Raw genomic sequence first — 23,460 nt, 5'->3', positions numbered from 1 at the left:
GCTGTTGGGTGGGCTTTGAGGGGGCGGGTTCAGGGAGAGAGATGGGGGAGGGGAGTTCAGGTGGAGCTTCCACCAGAACCTTCCAGACTCTTTGGGGATATGGATGCCAGGGTGCCAGGGTGCCAGGGGCTGAGGCAGAGTGCCCAGCAGAACAAGAACCACTGCTCTAAGTGAATCTGTGAAACAATGGAGCTAGGAGAGAGGGGTTCATGGGGCCCCAAGCCACTCTGAGGCAGTGGCAGTCCCTGGAAGAGGGAGATTCTTTTCAGTGGTGTGGCCTCAGAATAAGACTGTAAACAATCTCTCACCTAAGACCCTGTAAGCAACCCTAGTAAAACTCATCAGGTAACAGGCTGAACAGGATAAAAATATGTTGTATGTGCTTGAAAATGCCAGAATAATACATATTATAATAATAACTCATTGTTATATGTATCATTAACATGTGCTAGTAAAAAATAAATTAGGGCTGGGAGATGGCAGAGTGGATAAGCGCTTCCACCTGAGGACTAGAGTTTATGGGCCCAGAACACTAGTAAGGAAGACAGGCGACCCCTGGGGCAAACTGGTCAGCTAGAGGAGGAATTCCAGAGAAAACCTGCCTAAATAAATACAGTGGAGAGGAATTGTGGGATGTCAACTCCACCTGCCCGGCAACGCCCATGTAGGAGCACCCCCATACACATGTTAACACATATACAGAGAAACACGAACACACAGACACACTCAAAAACTAATTTAAAACACACACACACACACAAATGAGTCAACCAACCAGGCTTGATGTAGCAAGCCTTTAATCCCACCAGTGAGCAGTGGAGGCAGGAGAATTAAGAAGTTCAAGGTCATCCTTAGTTACACCTAGAGTTTCAGGGCAGCCCGGGCTACCTGCGACCCCGTTTCAAAACCAAAGAATGATTCCACCAATCCAGACTGATCTAGGTCGGATAGCTATGTCACGGAGCCTTGTAATCTAGGGACAACAGAATGTCAAGTCCCTCCTAGTCGGTGAAGGTAGTGTGCGGGAGGAAACTGCCTCCAAGACACGGTGACATATGCACGCAAGCACGCACACCAAGATAAGCAGAGGGAGAGGGAGCCGGGCAGAGCCACCCAGGGTCACCGCCCTGCGAGGTGTGGCCGCTGCAGCCAGCCAAAGTCTCCTGCTCCCAGGTTCCTCTCGTTTGCTTACTACGCCCTACCTGGGGCCCAAGTCACTGTCTCCTCCCTCTGAACCCCAGGAAAACCTAGATGACCTGGGAGATCCGTTCGTGCAGTGCATTGGTGTGGGACCTCTAGCGTCTGCGGGCCGGAGGCGGAGAAATTCGGGTGCAGGGAGCGACGCCTTGCAGGAGGCTGCCCCGCCTCCCTCCGCCTGATTTCGTTGAGGAGGGAGCCGCCCCGTTCCCGCCCCTAACTGGCCAGGCGGCCCGGAGCTTCTAGGAGGTGGAGACCGCGCCGACCTGCAGAGATGGAGGCAGCTAGCACCTGGGCACTGCTGCTAGCGCTGCTGCTGCTGTTGCTGCTGGCGCTGGGACTGCCCAGGACCCCGGCTGGAGGCCACCTGCCCCCGGGGCCCACCCCGCTGCCGCTGCTGGGGAACCTCCTGCAGCTGCGTCCCGGGGCGCTGTACTCCGGGCTCTTGCGGGTGAGGGGACGCAGGGACATCCTAACCAAGGGTGAGGAGGGAGGGCGGGGGATCTCCTGAGTGCCTGGGCTCTGCAAGAGTCTTAGGCTGTTTTAGAAAGAAGGCGGAGGCAAGGGTCCTCGGGGCAAAGGGACTAAGAATGCCTCGAGCTGAGGGTGCGAACGTGCTGACCCGCGCTGAGCAAGGGAGGGTGCCCAGGTTGGGAAGGGCAGAGCTCCCTTAGTCCTGGAAGCGGGACCAAGGGGAAGCGGAACCCAGGAGGGCCAGGGGCAGGTAGTCCTGGGCTAAGAAAGCTGGGAGGGACACAGCTCACAGAGATTTAGAAAGAAATGAGAGCAGGACCCAGAGAGGCAGGGGTCCCAGGTCGCAGGGACCCACAGAATGCTGGGAAGGTAGTGAGCTGGGACCAAAACTGCAAAGCAGGCGCTCTCTGAGGCGAGAATGGTAGTGGGCAAACTTGTTCCCAGTACCCATGTTGGGAGGGAAGCATCTGGAAGCTTGTGGAGGCTGGAGGGGCTGAGCAGAGAGCATCCTGGGCTAAAAGAATCTGCCTCAGAGACTCCCGGAGTGGGAGGATGGGTGTAGCTCAGCTGGGAGGGAGCTAGGAGTTCCTGCCACCGGGTGGGAGGATGGGGAGGCAGTCCCAACCTGCCTGGGGTAGTGGGGGGTGAAGCATTCCATTCAAAAATATTCTGAGGAAATTTTGAGGACAGAAAAAGGGGGTGGGCGTCTAAGGGAGAGAGATGGGACACGTTTCACTGAAACTGCCGTGGGGGTTGAGGGTTTAGCAGAGGTTGGAGTGGGTAGCTGGATATCGGGGAGAGGGGGATTATGGGAAACCAAAACTGGTTGTGGATGGTCCCAAGATCAGAGGTTAGAGCCTGGAAGTGAGAGAGAAGGCACGAGGATGTGTTTAAGAAGCACCCACTCTATACTCCCATGCAGAAAGAGAACAACCTCCCAAGTATTTTTGGGTGGGGAAGGGACCAGTTCCTGGTATAGGGGCAAAAGCCAGACCACATGACTTATCCGAGGTACTAATACAGCCTGGCTGTTGGAGGCAGCTCCTGGGACCAGTTATCACCCTGTTCTCCCTTCCCTGTCTGCCCCCAGCTAAGTAAGAAGTATGGGCCCGTGTTTACCATACACCTGGGGCCCTGGCGCCGTGTGGTGGTCCTGGTTGGGCATGATGCTGTACGAGAGGCCTTGGGAGGTCAGGCTGAGGAATTCAGCGGGCGGGGAACGTTGGCAACGCTGGACAAGACTTTTGGTGATCATGGTGAGTCATGAGGGCAAATGGGGGCTGGTGGGTCCTGCCCCCACTTACAGGTATGGAGGTTATTTTTGCAGGTGCCTCTCCTTCTCTTTGAAATGAGATGTTAAATGGTGACTGTCACTTAGGGTTGTACTAAGGACCAAGTGGAACTGGGCTTGTGCCAAATGAGTGTTTACTCACTAATTGCCGACCTATAGTGACAATAATTACTACTCAAGGGTCTGAATTGATAGACTAGCACTCACAGTACAGGAGCTTGACTAGGTGAGGTGATCCACGTCTGCAACCCCAGCATTTAGTAGGCTGAGACTGTAGGGACTCAAGTTTCAGGCCAACCTGGGCTACATAGTGAGTTTCAAGGCCAGCTTGGGCTACATAGTACAAGACAGTGTGACCCTGTCGTGAAAAAAACACAGGACTAAGTGAAAAGGTTTTGCACCCCGATAAGCCTCTCCGCCAACACAGCAATCCAAATCAGACCGAATTAGAAAATGTCCCCGCGTTCCAGGTGATTCTCCAGGTGATTCTCCGGCACCCCCAGAGAGGAAACAGGGATGAGAGACCAAAAAAAACACGTTTGTTTTCTGGAGTGCAGCTTTTTTTTTGTTTTGTTTGTTTTGTTTCGAGACAGGGTTTCTCTGTGTTGTTTTGGTGCCTGTCCTGGATCTCGCTCTGTAGACCAGGCTGGCCTCGAACTCACAGAGATCCACCTGGCTCTGCCTCCTGAGTTCTGGGATTAAAAGTGTGTACCACCACCGCCCAGCCTGGGGTGCAGTTTAAATACCCTATGGCGCCCTCCCCCGCCTCCCCACCCCCGTGTTTGGCAGGACTTTCTGAGGGACAGGGTCTGGGCAGAGAGGTGAGGCTTCCACCAGAACATTGCAGACTCTTGGGGTATAGAGACACCTGTTCAAATCTGGCTACTTCCTGCGGGCATGGGGCAACATGGAGAAGGGGTGAGTCAGGAGCTGGTGGGCTCACATTCAGCAGGAGGTATGAGTGGAGGAGCACCCAGTAAATTGTCATCCTGGAGACCTCAGGCATCTGTTTCTTGATGAAGCAGAGAAGGCAAGTTGCTAGAGGAAAAAAAAAAACAGATTATTAACATCTGCCCTAGTTATACCACAAAGATGAGTGCACAGGGCAGAAGAGCAGATTGGCCCTTCATTGGGACATCTTGGAAAACGGGAGGATGGAGGGTCCCAGCTGCTGGAAAGACCACATATCCTGAACAAGTGCCCACTTGAGCCTGGAGAGATGGTACCAGCATTGATGTCCCAGGAGCTTGGCAGCCAAGTGGGTGGTGAGGATCACAGTATAAGGTCCTGTCCATCGGGGCTCAAGAAACTTAGGAGCTAGCTGTTTGAGGAGTACTCTGTCCCCTGGGGAGAGTGGGGTGGGCTCAGGGGCAGTTGGGTCCATTGGTGTTGGGGCAGGGAGATAGCTGTCAGCATGTGAACGGAGAAGAGACCTCAGAAAGGAGCGTAGGGGAGGTACCCAGCCAGTGGAGGAGTGTGGGTCAGGAGGTGGTGATTGAGGAGGAAGGGCCTTCCATAAGGAAGCTCAAGAGGGCTCAGGCCTGTAGGAGAGCTCGGGGTGGCCTAGAGGCGGGTGGGGGCGATGGGGAGAAGGGAGGGCCAAGATAACCTGAGTTCACTGAGAGCTTGGTGAGCTGTTGTTTGATGAGACCACTGGCCTTTCCTGAGGATTGTGGACAATAGGGAATGTGGACCTTCCAGGAAATGTTGGGAGCATCTAACACGAGCTGCATGGCCCTGGAAGCAAAGCCTGGCCCGTTGTCCATTGGTATGGTCTGTGGCAGGCCAAATCTAGGAATGACATGTTCCAGGAGTACTTGGGCCACCACATCTGCTGTTTCCCTGCCAATCCTCATCCGGTTTGTGTCCTCAAAGCTGGAGCAGAGGCTGAGGAGGGCCCCCTGTGGGGCCTTGGCACATGTCTGGCAGGAGGAATGGACCTGTGAAATACTCAGGAGAGTGTGTGGTAGCCAAGGTGAGCGTGGCCCCAGAGCAGCTGAGAATAGCACAACCAAGCAGCAGTGCAAGCAGGTCTGACTAGAAGAGTGTGAGAAGAACCGCCCTGCAAGAATGCAGGGAAGACGCTGGGCGGTGGTGGTGCACGCCTTTAATCCCAGCACTTGGGAGGCAAAGGCAGGCGGATCTCTGTGAGTTCGAAGCCAGCCTGGGCTGCCAAGTGAGTCCCAGGAAAGGCACAAAGGTACACAGAGAAACTCTGTCTTGAAAAAATCAAAAAAAAAAAAAAAAAAAGAATGCAGGGAAGTGCCAGGGTCTTAAGTGGGATCCCAGCCACCCCTTTGACAGAAATTGGTGAGGGAACTGTAGGACCCTAGTGAGATGTCATATTGTCCCCTAGGTGGGTTTGGTCTGCACACTGCCTAGCTGCCGCCTGACCTCGAATTCACTCCCGGGGAGTGAGAGTGGAGGCCTGGATCACGTAAAGGTCATGTCAGGTGGGATCGGAGGCCTGAGACAGATAACGGGACTACTTGATATAAACAGAAGGATTAGTAGAGAAGGAACCCAATTACTTTTCTATTTGTGAGAGATCCTGAAGAGAGAAGGGCAGGCCGACCCAGACAATTCCATCATCTCTATCTGCCTCTCAGAGAGGGCAGAGCAGGGCAGGAGTCTGACGAGATCGAGTATGAGAAGAAACAGGAAAATTCGGGGCATCAGGCCAGTGTATAAAGGGGACCAGGAGGTAGGTTGAGACACTGGGGGATAGGCGAGAGGAGAGGACAGGAAGGTGGATAAGGAGGAGGAATTTGGTCTTAGACCTTTTGGGGGGGGATGTGAGGAATGTTGTCCACTGAATGGAACGTGTGGCCCCCGTAGGAGGGGGGGTGGGTAGGTAAAGTTTGGGGAAGTGGGGGAGGGGCCAGTGTCCCCAGCAGCATGGTCAGGGCGGAATTTTCAGGGTCCCAGTTTCCAGATAGGCAGGAATCTGGAGGCACCATGACCCTACCCAACAAGACCAGTGCTGTGGGACACTGGCTGCTGTAGGGAGGGTGGGAACACAGAACCCAAACACCATGGACCTAGGGCAGTTCTGTCCATTTATCTCCACACCAACAAAAAAAGATCGCAGAGGATGGAAAATTCTAAGGTTCCCTCCGGAGGCCACCTTGACTGGTTATCAAGAGGGTACTGTGGCCAGGCCTTAGTGCTCAGAGAAATCAAGTGTTCAGGACAGAATGTATCAGATAATCCCAATTTAAGTAGATTTTGTAAAAGATACCACAGGGACTGAGGTAGAGCTTCCACCAGAACATTCCAGACTCTTTGGGTATATGGCACCTTGGCATTCATATACCCAAAGAGTCTGGAATGTTCTGGTGGAAGCCCCACCTCTCTGCCCAGACCCTGTCCCTCACAAAGTCCCACCAAACACAGTTCCTCCCCGAGAGATGCTCAAGACCACAAGGTATTTAAACTGCATCCCAGAAAACAGACATATGGTTTTTTAGTCTCTTGTCCCTGTCTCCTCTCTGAGGGGCCAGAGAATCACCCAGGAATGCTTTACCCATTAAACCAGGGCTTTTTCTAATTCGGTCTGATTTGGTCTGATTTGGATTGCTGTCTTGGCGGAGAGGCTTATCGGGGTGCAAAAACTTTTCACTAAGGATATATAGTTCAGTGGTAGAACATGCACAGACCCACCAGTGGTGATTGAAGGTCTTGTTCAGTGGAGAATGCTTGCCTAGAATCCCCCAGAGATGGCTGGATGTGGCTCAGTGGTAGAGCCCCTGCCTAGAATCCCCCAGTGAGGGGCTGGGGGCGTGGCTCAGTGGTAGAGAGCTTAACATGTACGATGAATGCCCTGGGTTCATGGCATCATCCTAATATGATGGAGGGGCATGAACTTGATATAGACAGAGAAAACGGTAAGGACCCAGTTCAGGGTGGGGAATCATGATGCCTTTGAGGAAATGAGAGAAGTTGTAATAGATGATTAATAAAGCTAAAAGTCATCATGACTCTGGTCACCTTGCAGTCCTGTGAGTCACACCAGAGCAGCTGGGCTTCTGGTTTTCTGAAACAGGCAAAGTGAATAGACCTGAAGAATTGGAAGAGACGAGCTAGACCAGGCCAAGGGCTAAGGATGGGGAGAGAAGGCATTTGGAAGAGACAAGAGTGTGAGAGGAGGGTGGATGGTGGGGCTGAGATGGGGAGAAGAAAGGTCTGCAGGCTAGAGTGTCAGACGTGAGAGGCCAAGGACAGCTTCCAACTGCCACTGCAGGCCAGCCCTCAACAAGCACCACAGCACCGAGCTCTGCAGGGGACATCTGTGCTGAGCAGGCACAGTGGGTAAAGGATTTCTGTTCGTATTCTCGCCATGGCCTCATCTGACCATGCATGCAGGGATGCACAGATGGGACAGAGATAAAAAGGTGATGGGGGGGGGGGGGGGTTAGTCACACATTCAGGAGGCAATCTCCTCTGGCTTAAGCTCAAAGGATAAAAAGCTAATTCAGTTATGCACTTATGGAGGACCTCATCACACACACACACACACACACACACACACACACACACGCACGCACGCACGCACGCATGCACGCACGCACGCACACACACACACACACAGGCACACATGTGTACCAGACTGGTACAGATTCAGGACAGGGCCCTAGGGGCATCTCACTGGGAGGATGGGACCAGTCCCTTCTTGAATCTAGCTTTCTATGCAGGGGTTTTCTTTGCCAATGGGGAGCGGTGGAAACAGCTGAGGAAATTCACCCTGCTCGCTCTGCGCGACCTGGGCATGGGCAAGCGAGAAGGCGAGGAGCTGATCCAAGCAGAGGTGCAGAACCTGGTGGAGGCATTCCAGAAGACAGAAGGTCAGCAGGGAAGGGCCAACAAATGCTTCCAGCCAAGAGGAAGAGGAACCATCTCCATTGTTCCCCGGGTGGTGGTGAATCTGCTGGGGGCAGGGTGGGGGGCGCTTTGCTCACCTCCACACTGACTGAGTCCTTTCCTACCTGGGGGCATCACAACAGCTCTCTCTATCCCTGGGACATTGTAGTCTCTCTCCTCCTCGCTCCCTTCTTCCATCTTCACCCCCTACCTATTTTGTCTTGTTTTGTTTAAGACGGAATTTCACTAGTTGGGCCAGGCTAGCCTGGAACTGGTGACTGATCCTTCTACCTTAGTCACCAAGTGATGGGATTACAGGTGTGAGCTGCCGTGTGTCTGACTCCTTTTGTTGTTTTGTTTTGGGCGTTTGAGGTGTGTGTGTGTGTGTGTGTGTGTGTGTGTGTGTGTGTGTGTGTGTGTGTTAAATACTTTTTAGTTGATAACATACATAAGCCACAGTAAGTGCCTTTCAGTGGTAAAGGCAGCACCCTCGACATAGGGCATTCTAATTAAATCGGCATTGTCAAGAATAGACAGTTGCTTCCTGACATGTAGCCATTGCCTGTCACAGGCCAGTGAACACAAACGGAAACACAGGTGAGTCTTCTCACTCCTGAGACAGTGATAGAATTCTCCTGGTGTTTAAACATATTCGAATGCCCAGTTATATAAATCAAAATACAAAACCATTCAGTAGGTTTGCACTGACACCCCCATCTCTGTGGAGAGTAGAACATTACTAATCAAGTCCAATCTCGTCTTGAGAAAGGAGAAAAGTGATAGGACTTATCAATTGGAATTGTTGTTTTAAGAATGATCACATCCACTTTACTGCATACAAGTCAGCTTTACTTAAATCAGGTCTGCCCAAGAAAATGGCTAACATTGTTAGCCATTCATGATCTGAATGTTGGTGTATGAGTTAAATCACGACACATATTAAAAGCCACGAGACCACTGGGAGGTGATGGCACACGCCTTTAATCCCAGCACTTGGGAGGCAGAGGCAGGCGGATCTTTGTGAGTTCAAGGCCAGCCTGGGCTACAAAGTGAGTTCCAGGACAGACTCCAAAGTTACACAGAGGGACCCTGTCTCAAAACAAACAAACAAAAAAAAAAGCCATGAGACATTTGTTATGTAATAAATGAGGCAATGGTGTAACTCTTAGAGACCTTTTTAAGATAAACTATTAGGTCTGCCCTTTCTCCCTTCTTAATTCCAGCAAAGACTGTTTTTGTTCCAGGGATTTACTTTTTGGGATTCTCCAAATGCTCCCTCAGGTATCGCCTCCCCAGGTGATGCCTCTGATCTTGTTGGCATCTGTGTAAGAGAATCCAGCAGTCTGACCTGTCTTTCGCCCAAACAGAACACGGAGATTCAGTCCAGTCTTATGCTTGCCTCCCTTTTCCAGAGTGTGGCACCAGGCACACTTCTGAATAAAAATCTCCTTGCCTTTCTCAACATCACCCATTCTTAATTTGTTCCTGGCTGGTCAACACCACAAATGCTACGACCCGGAGATAGACATCCTGGTGTCTCTCTCGACTTTTGTTGTTTTTGTTTTTTGAGACATGGACTCATTCTCTGTAGCCCTGGCTGTCCTGGAACTCCCCGCAGTCCAGCCTTGACTTTTCAAGGCTGGGATTACAGGTGTGAGCCACCACACCCAGCTATAACTCCCTTTCTGTCCTGTCTCTTCATCTAATCCAGTCTTCTCCCTCTCTCTCCCCCTGCTGCCCATGCCTCGCAGGACGTCCGTTCAACCCTTCCATGCTGCTGGCCCAGGCCACCTCTAATGTCGTCTGTTCCCTCCTCTTTGGCGTCCGTTTGCCCTACGAAGATAAAGAGTTCCAGGCTGTGATCCAGGCAGCAAGTGGTACCTTGTTGGGGATCAGCTCCCCGTGGGGCCAGGTAAATGGTGGGAACCTTCCCCAGCCTCAGAGCTTCCGAGTGAGCTCACTGAGAACGAGCGAGCTGTCTTCCTGCACCCACAGGCCTATGAGATGTTCTCCTGGCTGCTTCAGCCCTTGCCAGGCCCACACACGCAGCTCCAGCACCACTTGGGTACCCTGGCTGCCTTCGTTGTCCAGCATGTACAGCGGCACCAGCAAAGCGTCCACACTTCAGGTCCTGCACGTGACGTTGTCGATGCTTTCCTGCTGAAGATGGCACAGGTGTGGCAACTTGGGAGAGGAAAGGGTCCCTCTGGAATATGGCTACTGGCCTAACTGATAGTCCATTTACTTAGCATCTGCTGAGTCCTCATCCCTGGGCTGAACTCTGGCTGGGACTGGGAATGGTTTGCTTTGCTGGGAGAAGAGACCATCCCTTCTTGAGTCTTAACCTACTTTACAGAGGAAATTCTGAGGATTTCCATTGGTCTCTTCCCTTTTTATTCTTGGTGAGATATCGTTTTACTCTGTATCTCATGCTGGCCTGAAACTCATTCTGTAGCCCAGGCTGGCCGCCTGGAACTTGCAGAGGACACACATACATACACACACACACACACACACACACACACACACACACACACACACACACACACACACACTGCTTCTGCTTCCCAAGGGCTAAACCACCAGGCTTGGCTTCAGGTCTCTTTCTCTACCAATATGTCTCTTCATGGAAGATGTAACTCTGACAATTCTGCCTACCATTTAGGAAGTCCTGGGTTCCATCCCTAGTACCACATGACCTGGGAATGAATTCACACCTGTCATCCCTGGGAGGGAGAGGCGGAAGTTCATCTTCAACTATAGAGCAAATTTAAGGCTAGATTAGGCTACATGTGACCCTGTTTCAAAACAGAGAGGAATGGACAATGGCATGTCTCTGGGTAAAGGTGTTTGACACCAAGTCTGACTACCTGTGTTTGAGCCCCGGGACCCACACAGTGGAAGGACAGAATCAACTCCTACAAGTTGTCCATGTGCATGCCATGGCATACACAAGCCCACAAATGAAATTTAAAAAAAAATAAAGAGCCGGGCGTTGGTGGCGCACGCCTTTAATCCCAGCACTCGGGAGGCAGAGCCAGGCGGATCTCTGTGAGTTCGAGGCCAGCCTGGGCTACCAAGTGAGCTCCAGGAAAGGCGCAAAGCTACACAAAGAAACCCTGTCTCGAAAAAACCAAAAAAAAAAAAAAAAATAAAGATTTTTTTTTTCCCCTTGAATCTTTATCCCACTCAAATCACAGTCCCTCATTCCTCAACTGGTCCCAAACATTTCTCTTAATGTTCAGGAGAAACAAGACCCAGGCACAGAATTCACTGAGAAGAACTTGCTGATGACAGCCACCTACCTGCTGTTCGCTGGGACGATGACCATCGGTACCACCGTCTGCTATACCCTCCTGCTCCTGATGAGATACCCGCAAGTGCAACGTAAGAAACTGTCCCCACAGCCAGGCCCCAGCAACCCGAGTGATGGTTCCAGGGGACAGAACATGCAGGGAGATGGAAATGAGCACGGAGTTTAGGGTTCCCCAAGCGGTGAGGGAGCTTCCGATCATAGTCCAAGGTATAGTGAAAGGCAAGGCAAGACCTGTCTATGGCGCCTTGTTACTTTTATCATGTGCCTTGTCCCCAGTCATGGGGAGCCATAGAAGGACCTTGAGCAGGGAAGACATGATTAAATTTACATTTATTTATTTATTTACTTACTTTTATTTGAGATAGGGTCTTACTCTGTAGCCCAAGCTGACCTGCCACTCACTGTATAGCTGGCCTCTAACTCAGTGTCCTGGCTCAACTGAGTTTATAGGTGTGAATTAACACTCAGCTTAAATCTGCATTTTAGAAAATCGTCCAGCTGCCATGACAGGATGAACTGTAGGAGACTGTAGCTCAGAGGCAGAGCTCTTGCCTAGAACTTCAGGGGAGGGTGGAGAGGGAGGTTCACGAGCCCTTGATTAGAATCCGCTGTTGAGGTGGGGATGTGCTCAACAGTAGTGATTACCTAGCATCCATAAAGCTCTGGGTATCATTCCCAACTACCCCCCCAACACACACACACACACACACACACACACACAAATGCATGCACGAACTGTGTGTGTGTGTGTGTGTGTGTGTGTGTGTGTGTGTGTGTGTGTGTGCGCGTGCGCGCGCGCGCGCGCGCGCGCACGTACATGCATGCAGTGGACTGTAAATATGAGAGGATGCCAAGCATCTAGGAAAGTGGACAGAAACCTGAATAAATAAGAAGCTGGGGATAGGCCAGGCTATGGAGGCATGGGAGCGAGGGCAGAATAGTCAGGTCATGGAGAATGAGGAAGGAAGGACTTGTCCAGGGGCAGACTTGAGTTTCTAGCTGGGAAACTGAGGACAGAAGACTCAATCTAAGCTAGGTACAGAAAGGATGAAGATGGAGCTGGTTTCAAAGGGGATACTGAGCAGGGACAGTGGCTCATGCCTGTAATCCCAGCACTCAGAAGGCCTGAAGCAGGATGATTGCCACAAGTTCAAGGCTAGCCTTTTCTACATAGTGAGTGCCAGCCTTGGCTACGTAGCCCTGTCTCAAGAGAAAGGGAAAAAAAGAAGGGTGTATGTAGGGGGAGGGATATTAAAGTCACCTGGGAAGGGCCTAAGCCTACAAAAGAGATGAATCCAAGCTCCGCAAGACACTGGGTCAGGACTGGAGATTAAAAATTGTGGGGTTGGGGATTTAGCTCAGTGGTAGAGCACTTGCCTAGCAAGCGCAAGGCCCTGGGTTCGGTCCTGAGCTCTGAAAAAAAAAATTGTGATCAGGGCTGGGGAGATGGCTCAGAGGGTAAGAGCCCTTGTGGTACAATAGGAGGAACTGAGTTCATACCTCCACCACTCAGTAAAAAGCATGGCATGTCTGCACTTAACTGTAACTCCAGGACTAAGACATGAAAAGGGATGAGGGCCTGAGATAGGAAAATCTCCAGGACTTAGCCGGGCGGTGGTGGCGCTCGCCTTTAATCCCAGCACTTGGGAGGCAGAGGCAGGCGGATCTCTGTGAGTTCGAGGCCAGCCTGGGCTACCAAGTGAGTCCCAGGAAAGGCACAAAGCTACACAGAGAAACCCTGTCTCGAAAAACCAAAAAAAAAAAAAAAATCTCCAGGACTTGCTGGCTGCCAGCCGAGCTCCAGGTTCAGTGAGAGACCCTGTCTCAGGGGATTAAGGTGGAGAGTGGTAGAGCAGGCACCTGACACCCTCCCTAGGCCTCCACCCAAGCACACTTGTGTGCACACCCACACACCCACACACACAGTCATCATCCAGATGAGACAGTACACAGCTGTAATCCCAGCACTTAGTAAGCTATGAGACAAGAGCATGGTGAGTGAGTCCCAGCCTTGGTTACGCATTGAGTTACACTCTAGCCTGAACTATAGTGTGAGACCCTGTCGCAAAACAAAACAAAAAAACAGCGTCCTCCATTTTTTGTTATCGGAGTTAAGACAAAATAGATACATACCCAGCAAATAGGATGAACGAGCCCCCAACCAAGCCTAGCTGCTCTTGCCTGTTGCCAGCCTCACCCCCAAACCACTGCTACACAGGAAGATGAGGGTCCCAGAAGGAGGACCCCAGGGTCCATCCCATCCGTGACCTGCGACCCTCCTCTTGCATGCAGAGCGAGTTCGGGAGGAGTTGATCCAGGAGCTGGGTCCCGGCAGGGTTCCGAGCCTGAGCGATCGCGTACGCCTCCCTTACACGGATGCCGTTCTGCATGAGGCTCAGAGGCTGCTGGCGCTGGTGCCCATGGGAATGCCCCACACTGTCACAAGGACCACTCGCTTCCGAGGATACACTCTGCCCCAGGTGGGTGTGTGGCATGGCCACAGCAGTTATCTCTGTCCTGGGGACTCGAGTTTTGATTTCTCTGTGTCTGTCTGGATCCTCCCCACAACCACCACCCCTTTTCTCTTTGGCCTCAACTGGAAAACACTTCAGACATACAACCACCAGGGGGCGATATAGCCTCAATTCTGAGACAAGATTGGCAGCCGCTCCTTCTTGAATCAATCAAATCCTTATGTTTTTAGCCCTGCTGTTTTCTTAGCTAGAACTTGAACAAATTGTTTCATCCACTGAGTTTCAATATGCCCCTCTTATAAATTGAGAATAATAATAATATCCAATTTGGACTTGAAAGATAATGCTTATAAAACACCTACCCAGCTCTTAGTGGTGGGTGGGTGCCCTGTGTACATACAAAGGACAACCACAATGTCACAATAACATGAATCTGACATATCCTTTACATTGTGCCAGCTGTTGTTCTGAATGCTTTCATTTAGTATTATTTTCTTTCATCTCCAAAACAATCCTGTGTAATTATCACACTCACTTTAGAGATTGAAAAACTAAAATCTGTAGGAATTCACCCAGCCCTCAAGTAGGAAGACAGGATTTGAACCCAGAACCTAAACTTTTTTTTTGGGGTTGGGGACTCACTTTGTAGCCTAGGCTGGCCTCGAACTCACAGAGATCCGCCTGGCTCTGCCTCCCGAGTGCTGGGATTAAAGGCGTGCGCCACCACTGCCCGGCCTAGAACCTAAACTTTAACCACTTGTACCTGCCCTTTCTGTTATTTAACAACAGTCCTGTGGCGCTTTTGGTGAAGCTCCTTCACCTTCCCAGCTCACAACCCATGGGCCAGACTGCTTAGCAAAGAACGTCTGCCTCTCTCCTCCAGCTCCCCCGCCGGCCTCACCCTCTAATGCAATGATTCTCAACTTGGGAATCAAACGACCCTTTTACAGGGGCCACATATCAGACATTTACATTATGATTCATAACAGTAGCAAAATGGCAGTTATGAAGTAGCAACGAAATAATTCTATGGTTGGGGGTCACCACAACACAAGAAACTATATTAAAGGGTCCCAGCATTAGGCAGGTTGAGAACCCATGCTCTAACATAACAGCCCCAAGGAGATATATAACAAGCTCTGATCTGGCTTGAGAGGCTGCAGCCCTGCCTGGCTGTGGCCTTCAGGGACAGCCCTCTCCCACACACACACACACCCTTGCCTTTGCCTTTGGAGGCATTCCCCAGAGAGGTGACTTCGGACAGCCACAGCTTAATCTCGGTATCACAACATACTCCCAGAATTTCAAAACAGTGTAAAAATAACACACTCTGCCAGGCTGCCCCAGGGTTTCCTTTGGCTACTGTTTAAGCTCTCCAGGCCTTAGCTTCCTCATCTTTTTTACCTTCCTTCCCACCCCCCATAGGGTAGCAGGGGTTGAACCCAGCACCTCTCACACATTCAGCAAATGTTCCACCACTGACTGACATCCCTAGGCACACGCCCTTTTTTCTTCTCTTTTGAAACAAGAGCTTGTGAAGTAGGCCAGGCTGGCCTTGAACTTGCAATCTTGCCATCTTCCTGTCTCAGCCTCCCCAGTGTTGAGATTATAGGCATGTGCCGCCACATCCAGATTCTCTTGTCTTTAAATTGGACATATTATTATCTCCTTCCTGGGCTTATTCCAGAGATTCAAGGAAAGAGGAAAGGAAGTAGGACACCGTGGGCAACTGTTACACACGAGGCTGTGTGTGTGAGTACCCAGAGAAAGCATTTGATTATCCCAACACGATGGCAGATGCCTGTAAATCCTGCAGGTTGAAGGCTAGCCTGGGCTACATAGTGAGACCCTGTCTTGAAGGAAAGTAAGGGCAAATGGGAGAAAGGAGAGTGAGAGATACAGATGCATTTACTTAACGCTGACTTGTCTGGTTTTTGGTTTTGGTTGTTTGTGGAGTTTTTTGTTGTTGTTTGAAATAGAGTCTCATTATGTAGACCAGGCTGGCCTTGAACTCAGAGATCCACCTGCCTCTGCCTCCTGAGTGCTGGGATTAAAGGTGTGCACCACCACACCTGGCCCTAAGTATATATTTAATTTCATTTTTTATTTTAATTTTTTTTTCAATTTTTAAAAACTATGACCCAGCAGTGGTCACACATGCCTTTAATCCCAGCACTTGGGAGGTAGTATTTAACTATCCTTAACTTGCTTGAATTTCAAGTTGACAGTCAATATTAGACAAAAGCAAATACAGTTAATGATAAAATAAATTAACAAATCACTAGAGATGTTTAAAGAAATGTTTTGTGGTTTTGCTATTTATATTACATGGTAATAAAAATGTTGGTGGCTCAGCTGTTAAGAGCGCTTACTGCTCTTCCAGAGGACCCATTTTTAGTTTCCAGCACCCATGTTGACTGGCTTTCAACTTCCAGGGTATTTAACGCCCTCTGTGGCCTCCCAGGGCTTGTGAGCTGCCCGCGAGCGCGCGCGCGCGAGCACACACACACACACAGAAATAAACAAACAAACAAACAAATAAATAAATAAATAAAAATAGCTGGGCTGGAAAGATGGCTCAGCAGTTAAGAGTTCAGTGAGTTCAATTCCCGGCACCCACATGGTGACTCACAACTCTAACTCCAGTTCCAGGAGAGCTGAAGCCCTCTCCTGGCCTCCGTGAGCGCTGCACTCATGCCGTACACAGCTGTACATTCAAGCAAATACAGAGTTTCAGGACAGCCAGTGCAGTTAAACAGAGAAATCCTGTCTCAAAAAAAAAAAAATTATATATATAATTTCATATATATATATCTTTTTATTTGATTTTTAATCAAGTTATTCAAATGATCAATAGGAAACCTGTGTATGTGAGCTTTCATCTTTTCCCCTCAGGGCACTGAGGTCTTCCCCCTGATCGGCTCTGTACTGCATGACCCTGAGGTTTTCCCGAACCCAGAAGAGTTCCACCCGGACCGCTTCCTGGACACTGATGGCCGGTTGAGGAAACATGATGCCTTCCTGCCCTTCTCCTTAGGTATCTACTAGGCCTTAAGGATAACCAGAGGGTGCTGGCTGGATATAACCAGTGGGTGTCAGTGCCAGTTGGGGAGGCACTTTCCTGCACCCCGGGGTCTCCTCCATGGGCCCAGATGTGAGCACAGCTGACTCAGCCTCCCCCACTCCTGACAGGTAAGCGAGTCTGCCTGGGAGAAGGCCTGGCGCGAGCAGAGCTATGGCTTTTCTTCACTGCAATCCTGCAAGCCTTCTCCCTGGATACGCCATGCCCACCAGATGACTTGAGCCTGCAGCCAGCTGTCAGTGGACTTTTCAACATCCCTCCAGACTTCCAGCTACAGGTCTGGCCCACTGGCGACCAGTCCAGATGAAGGAAGGAAGGCTGGGATGATAGCCTCAAGGGGTGTGTGTGAACTGGGTGTCTCAGAAGCTACACCATACCACACATCATGTATCCAGGCAGCTGCCATGACCCAGGACCACATTCCCCTACACAAACAAGTACAAGGCAACTGATGTGTATGCTTTTTTTTTTTTTTTTTTTTTTTTGAAGAGGGCTCTCTGAACCAGGGTCTGGCTATGTAGCACAGGCAGGTCTCAAACTTGTGATCCTCCTGCCTCAGGTTCCTGAGTGCTGGAATTACAGGTGTGTACCACCAAGGGGCTGCATAGGCTTTCAGACTACTTAAATGTAGTATACACCATCTGGACTCACAAGCATATACCAGAGTCCCCCACCACACCAGCCACCACCCCACTCCTTGTCCTCACAATCCCAATCCAGCTACCACCTACACAGCGACGCAAACAGCCCAACCGTGTTCCATGTCTATCACCACTGCTGCTGGGTCCCCGCCATAGAAAACAGCATGCCCCAGCTGGGGTCACATCACAGCCAGAACCATGTCCCTGTCCACGCCCATGAATGACCTCACCACCATCCAGGCACATGAGTGCCTCCATCGATGGCCGCCAGCCAGTCATCCACACAGCCAGACCATACGTGACGGTGTCTTGGCTCTTCCAAGTTTCTTCCTACTGAGACACACACCGTGACGACAAAGCTGTTTCCGGCCACTTCCACACCCTTGTTCGTCAAACACAGTCCTTCCAACCAATTTCCCCGAATCCAAATGTTTCCCTGTTTGTAGTTGTACCCATAGATCTTGTACAAATGAGGGCCAGCAACCCAGAGGAGAAACTTCCCCAATCATGCTTATGTGCTCATGTTTCATCATAATTACTTTATGTGCTCTGGTTCTCAAACACATCCTGACTTCACTTGGCATCGAAGTCCCTGTCGGGGTGCTGGGAATGTAGCTCAGAAGTGGAGCACTTGCCTAGCATTTGTGAAGCCTGGGGTTCAGTCCCCAGCACTGCTCAAAAAACAAAAAATTTAAATCTCCATCGAGCCATCCCCCGGAAGGACTAGATGACCGAAAGGAACCGGGTTCTGCCCCTCCATAAGAGGACAGAGGCCGGGTTGGGGATTTAGCTCAGTGGAAGCGCAAGGCCCTGGCTTAGGTCCTCAGCTCCAAAAAAAAAACCAAGAGGACAGGGGCCATACCTGACCTCCTTGTGATTTGAAAGTCCCCATTTTGCAATAAAAGTTTGTTTCTGGCCATGTACTGGACCCCCTCTGCTTGTGTGACCAAGTCCCTGTGAGTAAGGGGTGGGGATGGGGGAGTCCGCCCCTCCCCTGAGGCTGGGAGGAAGCTGAAAAACACGGGTCACCGCCCGCCTCGCTGTTGACATCAGTACCAGATGTGAAGCTGTGGGGGAGGGGAGGGACCGGGCTGAGGCTGTCTGCTGTCTGCTGTCCTGCAGGAGGATTGCTGGAAAGTCTTCAGCCAATGACAGATCTAGCCTCTGGAAGTTCTCCAAATCTGAAAGCAGATACAGACACACAGGCTCTAAGGACCGTCGTCCTGCCTCTTGCCTCTCCAACCCTTTTTCTCTCCTGTTTTCCCCATTACTCCATTTTTTTTTTTTTTTAATAACCATCAACTCTGCCTGGAAGTGTAGCTTGGTGGTAGACACCTGCTTGACATGTATAGAACCCCGAGTCCCATTCTCATCACTGACAGAACTGAAAATACAATAACCACTAACTTTCTGCTGCATCTATTCCACTTACCGCTCTTTCTTAGGGTTATGTTAAGGCAAACATTAGGAAATAATTGAACATGCCTGTCTTTTAATTTCTTCTTCTTTTTTTTTTAAAAGACAGGTTCTATGCAGGCGGTGGTGGTGCACACCTTTAATCCCAGCACTCAGGAGGCAGAGGCAGGTAGATCTCTGTGAGTTCAAGGCCAGCCTGGTCTATAGAGCGAGTTCCAGGGCAGCCAGGGCTACACAGAGAGACCTTGTCTCAGGGGTAAAAAAGAAGACAGAAATCTTAGGTGTCCCAGACTGACCCCGGATTTTCCCCTTCCTCTACCTCCCAAATGCTAGGATCACAGATGTACTCGATCATACCTGGTTTTTGTTTTGTTTTGTCTTTTGAGACAAGGTCTCTCTGTGTTGTCCCAGAACTCACTCTATAGACCAGGCTGGCCTTGAATTCAGGGATCTGCCTGCCTCTGCCTCCTGAGTGCTGGGATTAAAGGCGTGCGCCACCATGCCTGGTCTGGGTTTCATATTGTTATTGCACTTCAAGTGATTTGAAAAGGGATAAGGTTTAAGGCTTTTTTCCCTTTTAATTACAGTTTTGTTGTTGCTGTTGTTGTTTATTCTGGATGCATGTCAACAGGGACACACACACACACACACACACACACACACACACACATGCCACAGCTCCCCTGTGGAGGGCTGAGAAAAACTTGATGAAGCCAGTTCTCTCCTTCCAACATGTGGGTCTCAGGGGTTAGCTCAGGCCATCAGGTTTGGCACAAATGCCTTTATGCTTTGGGTCATCTTTATGGTCCTCAAAAAACAAAAACAATGGACCCAGGCTGCCACCAAGGACCATGTCTGGGTTCCTGGTTCTACTGTAGCCGGGCTCTGTGTTTTGAAGTCCATGGCCCATACTGCCGCTGAGGGCCATGTGGATGCCCTGGGCCAAGTCAGCTACCTGAGTCCATGTTGGTGGCCGAGGGACCTGCTGCAGCTGGGGCCATGAATATCTGTGTGGCCTGTGCTGCTACCTGACCCCATGGTGTCTGGCCAGAGCTGCAGCTGAGGCTTCTGTTACCATGGAAGACCACGTGAATGCCCAAGATCTGGGGCCATGTTAGCGTCCAAAGGTCACGCTGCCGCTAGGGCCAATTTGAGTGGCCTGCACTGCCACCTGGGGCAGTGATGACATCCAGATGCAGCTGTTGCCAAGGACCATGTCTGGGTCTGGGGTCCCGCCGCAGCTCAGGTCTATGTTGCTACCAAAAGATTACAAGGAAGCCCAGGATCAGGGCCACAACTTGTGGCCTCTTTAAAGTCCAAGGGCCATGCCACCACCAGAGCCACCCTGATCTGAGTTGCCTGTGCTTCTGCCCAGAGCCAGGTTGTCTTCTGGGCCATGTTTGAGTTTGTGTGCCTGCTGCAGCTAGGGTCTGTGTTGATGTCTGTGGCCCATCTCGCCTCAGGAGGCCATGGGAATCATGTGTGATGGAATCAGAGGGCCATGCTGAGCCAGCCCTGCTCTTCACTGGCCCTGGGAATGCTGGTCCTGCCCCTTGCTGGATGCTATAGCAAGAGAGCTCCCCCACCCCTCCACAGAGATGGCTCCACACCTCACTGCGGTTGGGGGAGGGCTGACCCTGATGGCATGGGCATAGGGGAATTGGCTCTGCCCCTTGCCTCATGGGGGCGTATGGTGGCCTGATCTGACCAGCTCAACTACCACTCAGGCCCACACCCGGGGCCTAGGGTTGGTTTACCCTAACATCCACCCTATCTAGGACCTGCTAGAGCTCCATGACTCTGGGCGGCAGGGGGATATCTCAGAGGAGTTTTGGTGAGGATCCATTGTTGATGGTGTACCAGAAACCAGAGGCCTTGAAACAGACCAGTGACCCATTGCAATGAACATTTGCAAGTAAAGCCGATTGGACAGAAAGGTCTACTTACTGTGTGACACACTGCAACTCCCAATGCCATCAGGATGAATGAAGAGGTGTTTGAGTGGAGGAGCGAAGAGGTTTCTTTTCTTTTCTTTCTTCCTCTCTTTCATTCTTTTTTGTTGTTCTTTTTGTTTTTGTTTGTTTAGTTTGAATTTTTTAAATTTTCATGGGGGGGGCGGTAAAGGGGGGGAAGGGAGGGTATGGAGGGACTGGAAGGTGAGCAGAATTAGGGTGTATGATGTGAAATTCCCAAGAAATTCAACAAAAAATTATGTTAAATTAAAAACAACAACAACCAAAAGGCCTTGCAGTGGTGGTGCACGCCTTTCATCCCAGCACCTGGGAGGCAGGGGCAGTTGGATCTCTGTGAGTTTGAGGCCAGCCTGGTCTACAGAGGTAGTTCCAAGACACCCAGGGTTACACAGAGAAATCCTGTCTAAAAAAAAGGTGGGGGAAAAGGAAAAAAAAAAAAACCAACAACAATGACTTGTCTTTGCTTTGCATCAAAGTTCACATTCAGGGAACTCTGGAATCCTTGAAGTAATGTATTTAAAGAGTTTTGGAGCTAAATATGGTGGTGCATGTCTCTAATCCCAGCACCCAAGAGGCTCAGGCAGGGGGATCACCAAGAATTTGAGGCCAGCATGGAATACACAGTGAGTTTGAGATAGCCTCAGCTAAATCTCAAGGCTGTCTCAAACTTAAGTAGGTAAATAACCCTGGATCTTGCACTATATTAACATAAAAGTTGACATTATGATGATTCCAGTAGGAAAAAGAAAAAGGAAAAAAAAAAAAGACAAACTCCTTCTTGGCTTCATCCACAGACAAGAATTACTGGACACCGAAGGACAAACATGGTATGTGCTCACTCATAAGTGGATTCTAGATATAAAGAGCAAAGAACAATCAGACTGTAACCCACAGAACCAGGGAGGCTACATAGCAGGGGGGACCCTAGGATGACTATGGCTTATAAGTTTTGGTTTTACTCAATCACTGGGCAAGCCTTAATGAAACATTTCACCATTAGGATAAGAATTTGTACTGTATCAAGCTGATAATAGGAAAAATAAATAAATAAAAATGAAAAATAAATAAAAGCATGTGCCGCCACCACCACCACCCCAAAAAAAAAAATTACTGGACACCAAGGCAAAGCCTACTGGATTAGTCAATGTGGTCTTTGAGCACTGAGTTGGGGACATAGTTCATTGGTACAATGTTTGCCTAATAAGCACCATAAAAACACTGATGCAGCTTAACCGGTAGAATGCTTGCCTTGCAAACATGAGTTCCTGAGGTCAAAACCCAGCAACACACACATACACACACTACACATTCTCTCCTTTCACCATCTGTGAGCTCCAGGGTTTTCTCCGGGGTGTTTTGGTGCCTGTCCTGGAGCTCGCTTTGTAGCCCAGGCTGGCCTCGAACTCACAGAGATCCACCTGGCTCTGCCTCCCAAGTGCTGGGATTAAAGGCATGCACCACCACTGCCTGGCTTCCCATCAACTCTTTTAGCCAAAAGTGTATAATTTAATGACATTAAATAGATTTATGTTTATTGTTACTACTATTATTGTTATGTGTGTGTGTGTGTGTGTGTGTGTGTGTGTGTGTGTGTGTGTGTGTTCATGTGTGTGTGCAGTACCTGCAGAGGCCAGAAGAGGGCGTCAGATCCCTTGAAGCTGAAATTACTGGGGTTTTGTGAAAGGCCCAACTTGGATGCTTGGAATTGAACTCTGACCCTTGGCAAGAGTAGCAAGTGCTCAATCACAGAGCCATCTCTCTGGCCCCTTATTTTTGTTTGTACTGAGGCAGGGTCTCCCTCTACAGCCCAGGCTAGCCCAGAACTCACTATGTAGTCCAGGCTGCCTTTGACTACAGTGACTGTCCTACCTCAAACTCCTGAATGTTGAAATTACAAGCATGAGCCACCACACCCAGCTAAAGTTTAATTTGAAAAATCAAAACTATATGACTCACTTTGACGCTCATTGTGACAAACAGATTAGTGTTTACATTTCCCTGGTAGCCTCATAAATGGATTTCGTTTTCACTCTTTTACAGTTATTTATTTTGTGTTGGAAGGAGGTGTGGGTATGCGCATGCCATGGCACAAAAGTGGAGGCCAGGGGACACCTTGCAGAAGTCAGCTCTCTCCTTTCACTGTGTGGATTTCAAATTCAAGCTGCCAGGCTTACAGGCAAGCATCTTCACCCAGTGACCCATGTCACTGGCCTTATAAGTGTGTTATTAGTTTTGTTACTCTTTTGGGGGGCCCATCACCCAGCTCCCAAAAAAAATCACACACAGAGGCTTATTCTTAATTATGAATGCCCGGTATTAGCTTGGCTTGTTTCTTGCAAGCTTTCCTTAAATTATCCCGACTACCTTTTGCCTCTGGGTTTTTCCTTTTCTATTCCTGTATACCTTTCTTTGTTTCTTACTCCGTGTCTGGCCGTGTAGCTGGGTGGCTGGCCCTTGGAGTCCTCCTCCTTCTCTGGCTACTTCTTCTTCCCTCCCAGATTTCTCCTTCTATGTATTTTCTCTGCCTGCCAGCCCCGCCTATCCTTTCTCCTGCCTTGCTATTGGCTGTTCAGATTTGTATTAGACCAACACGTGTTTTAGACAGGCACAGTAACACAGCTTCACAGAATTAAACAAATGCAACATAAACAAAAGTAACACACTTTAAAATAATACTCCCCAACATAAGTATATTTTATACATTTATTTTCATATTTGTTTATTTGGTGTCCCTGT

General features: G+C 49.9%; 1 protein-coding gene and 1 pseudogene across 1 annotated transcript; one reads left to right on the top strand and one right to left on the bottom strand.

The window, feature by feature from the left end:
* Positions 1 to 1,363: 1,363 nt before the first annotated feature.
* On the top strand, positions 1,364 to 18,258 carry Cyp2s1 (cytochrome P450 family 2 subfamily S member 1). The gene is made up of 9 exons (XM_006988030.4): positions 1,364 to 1,648; positions 2,762 to 2,927; positions 7,657 to 7,806; positions 9,574 to 9,734; positions 9,818 to 9,997; positions 11,068 to 11,209; positions 13,431 to 13,618; positions 16,508 to 16,649; positions 16,805 to 18,258. Exons 1-9 carry the CDS (start codon positions 1,472 to 1,474, stop codon positions 16,999 to 17,001), a joined length of 1,503 nt encoding a protein of 500 aa, XP_006988092.1. The 5' UTR covers positions 1,364 to 1,471; the 3' UTR covers positions 17,002 to 18,258.
* LOC107402583 (cytochrome c pseudogene) lies at positions 8,925 to 9,384 on the bottom strand (annotated as a pseudogene).
* Positions 18,259 to 23,460: the final 5,202 nt, after the last annotated feature.

The sequence above is a fragment of the Peromyscus maniculatus genome, chromosome 1 (genome assembly GCF_049852395.1).
Source record: "Peromyscus maniculatus bairdii isolate BWxNUB_F1_BW_parent chromosome 1, HU_Pman_BW_mat_3.1, whole genome shotgun sequence".
NCBI classification, from domain to species: domain Eukaryota; kingdom Metazoa; phylum Chordata; class Mammalia; order Rodentia; family Cricetidae; genus Peromyscus; species Peromyscus maniculatus.
This window is presented reverse-complemented; position numbering and strand designations above follow the sequence as displayed.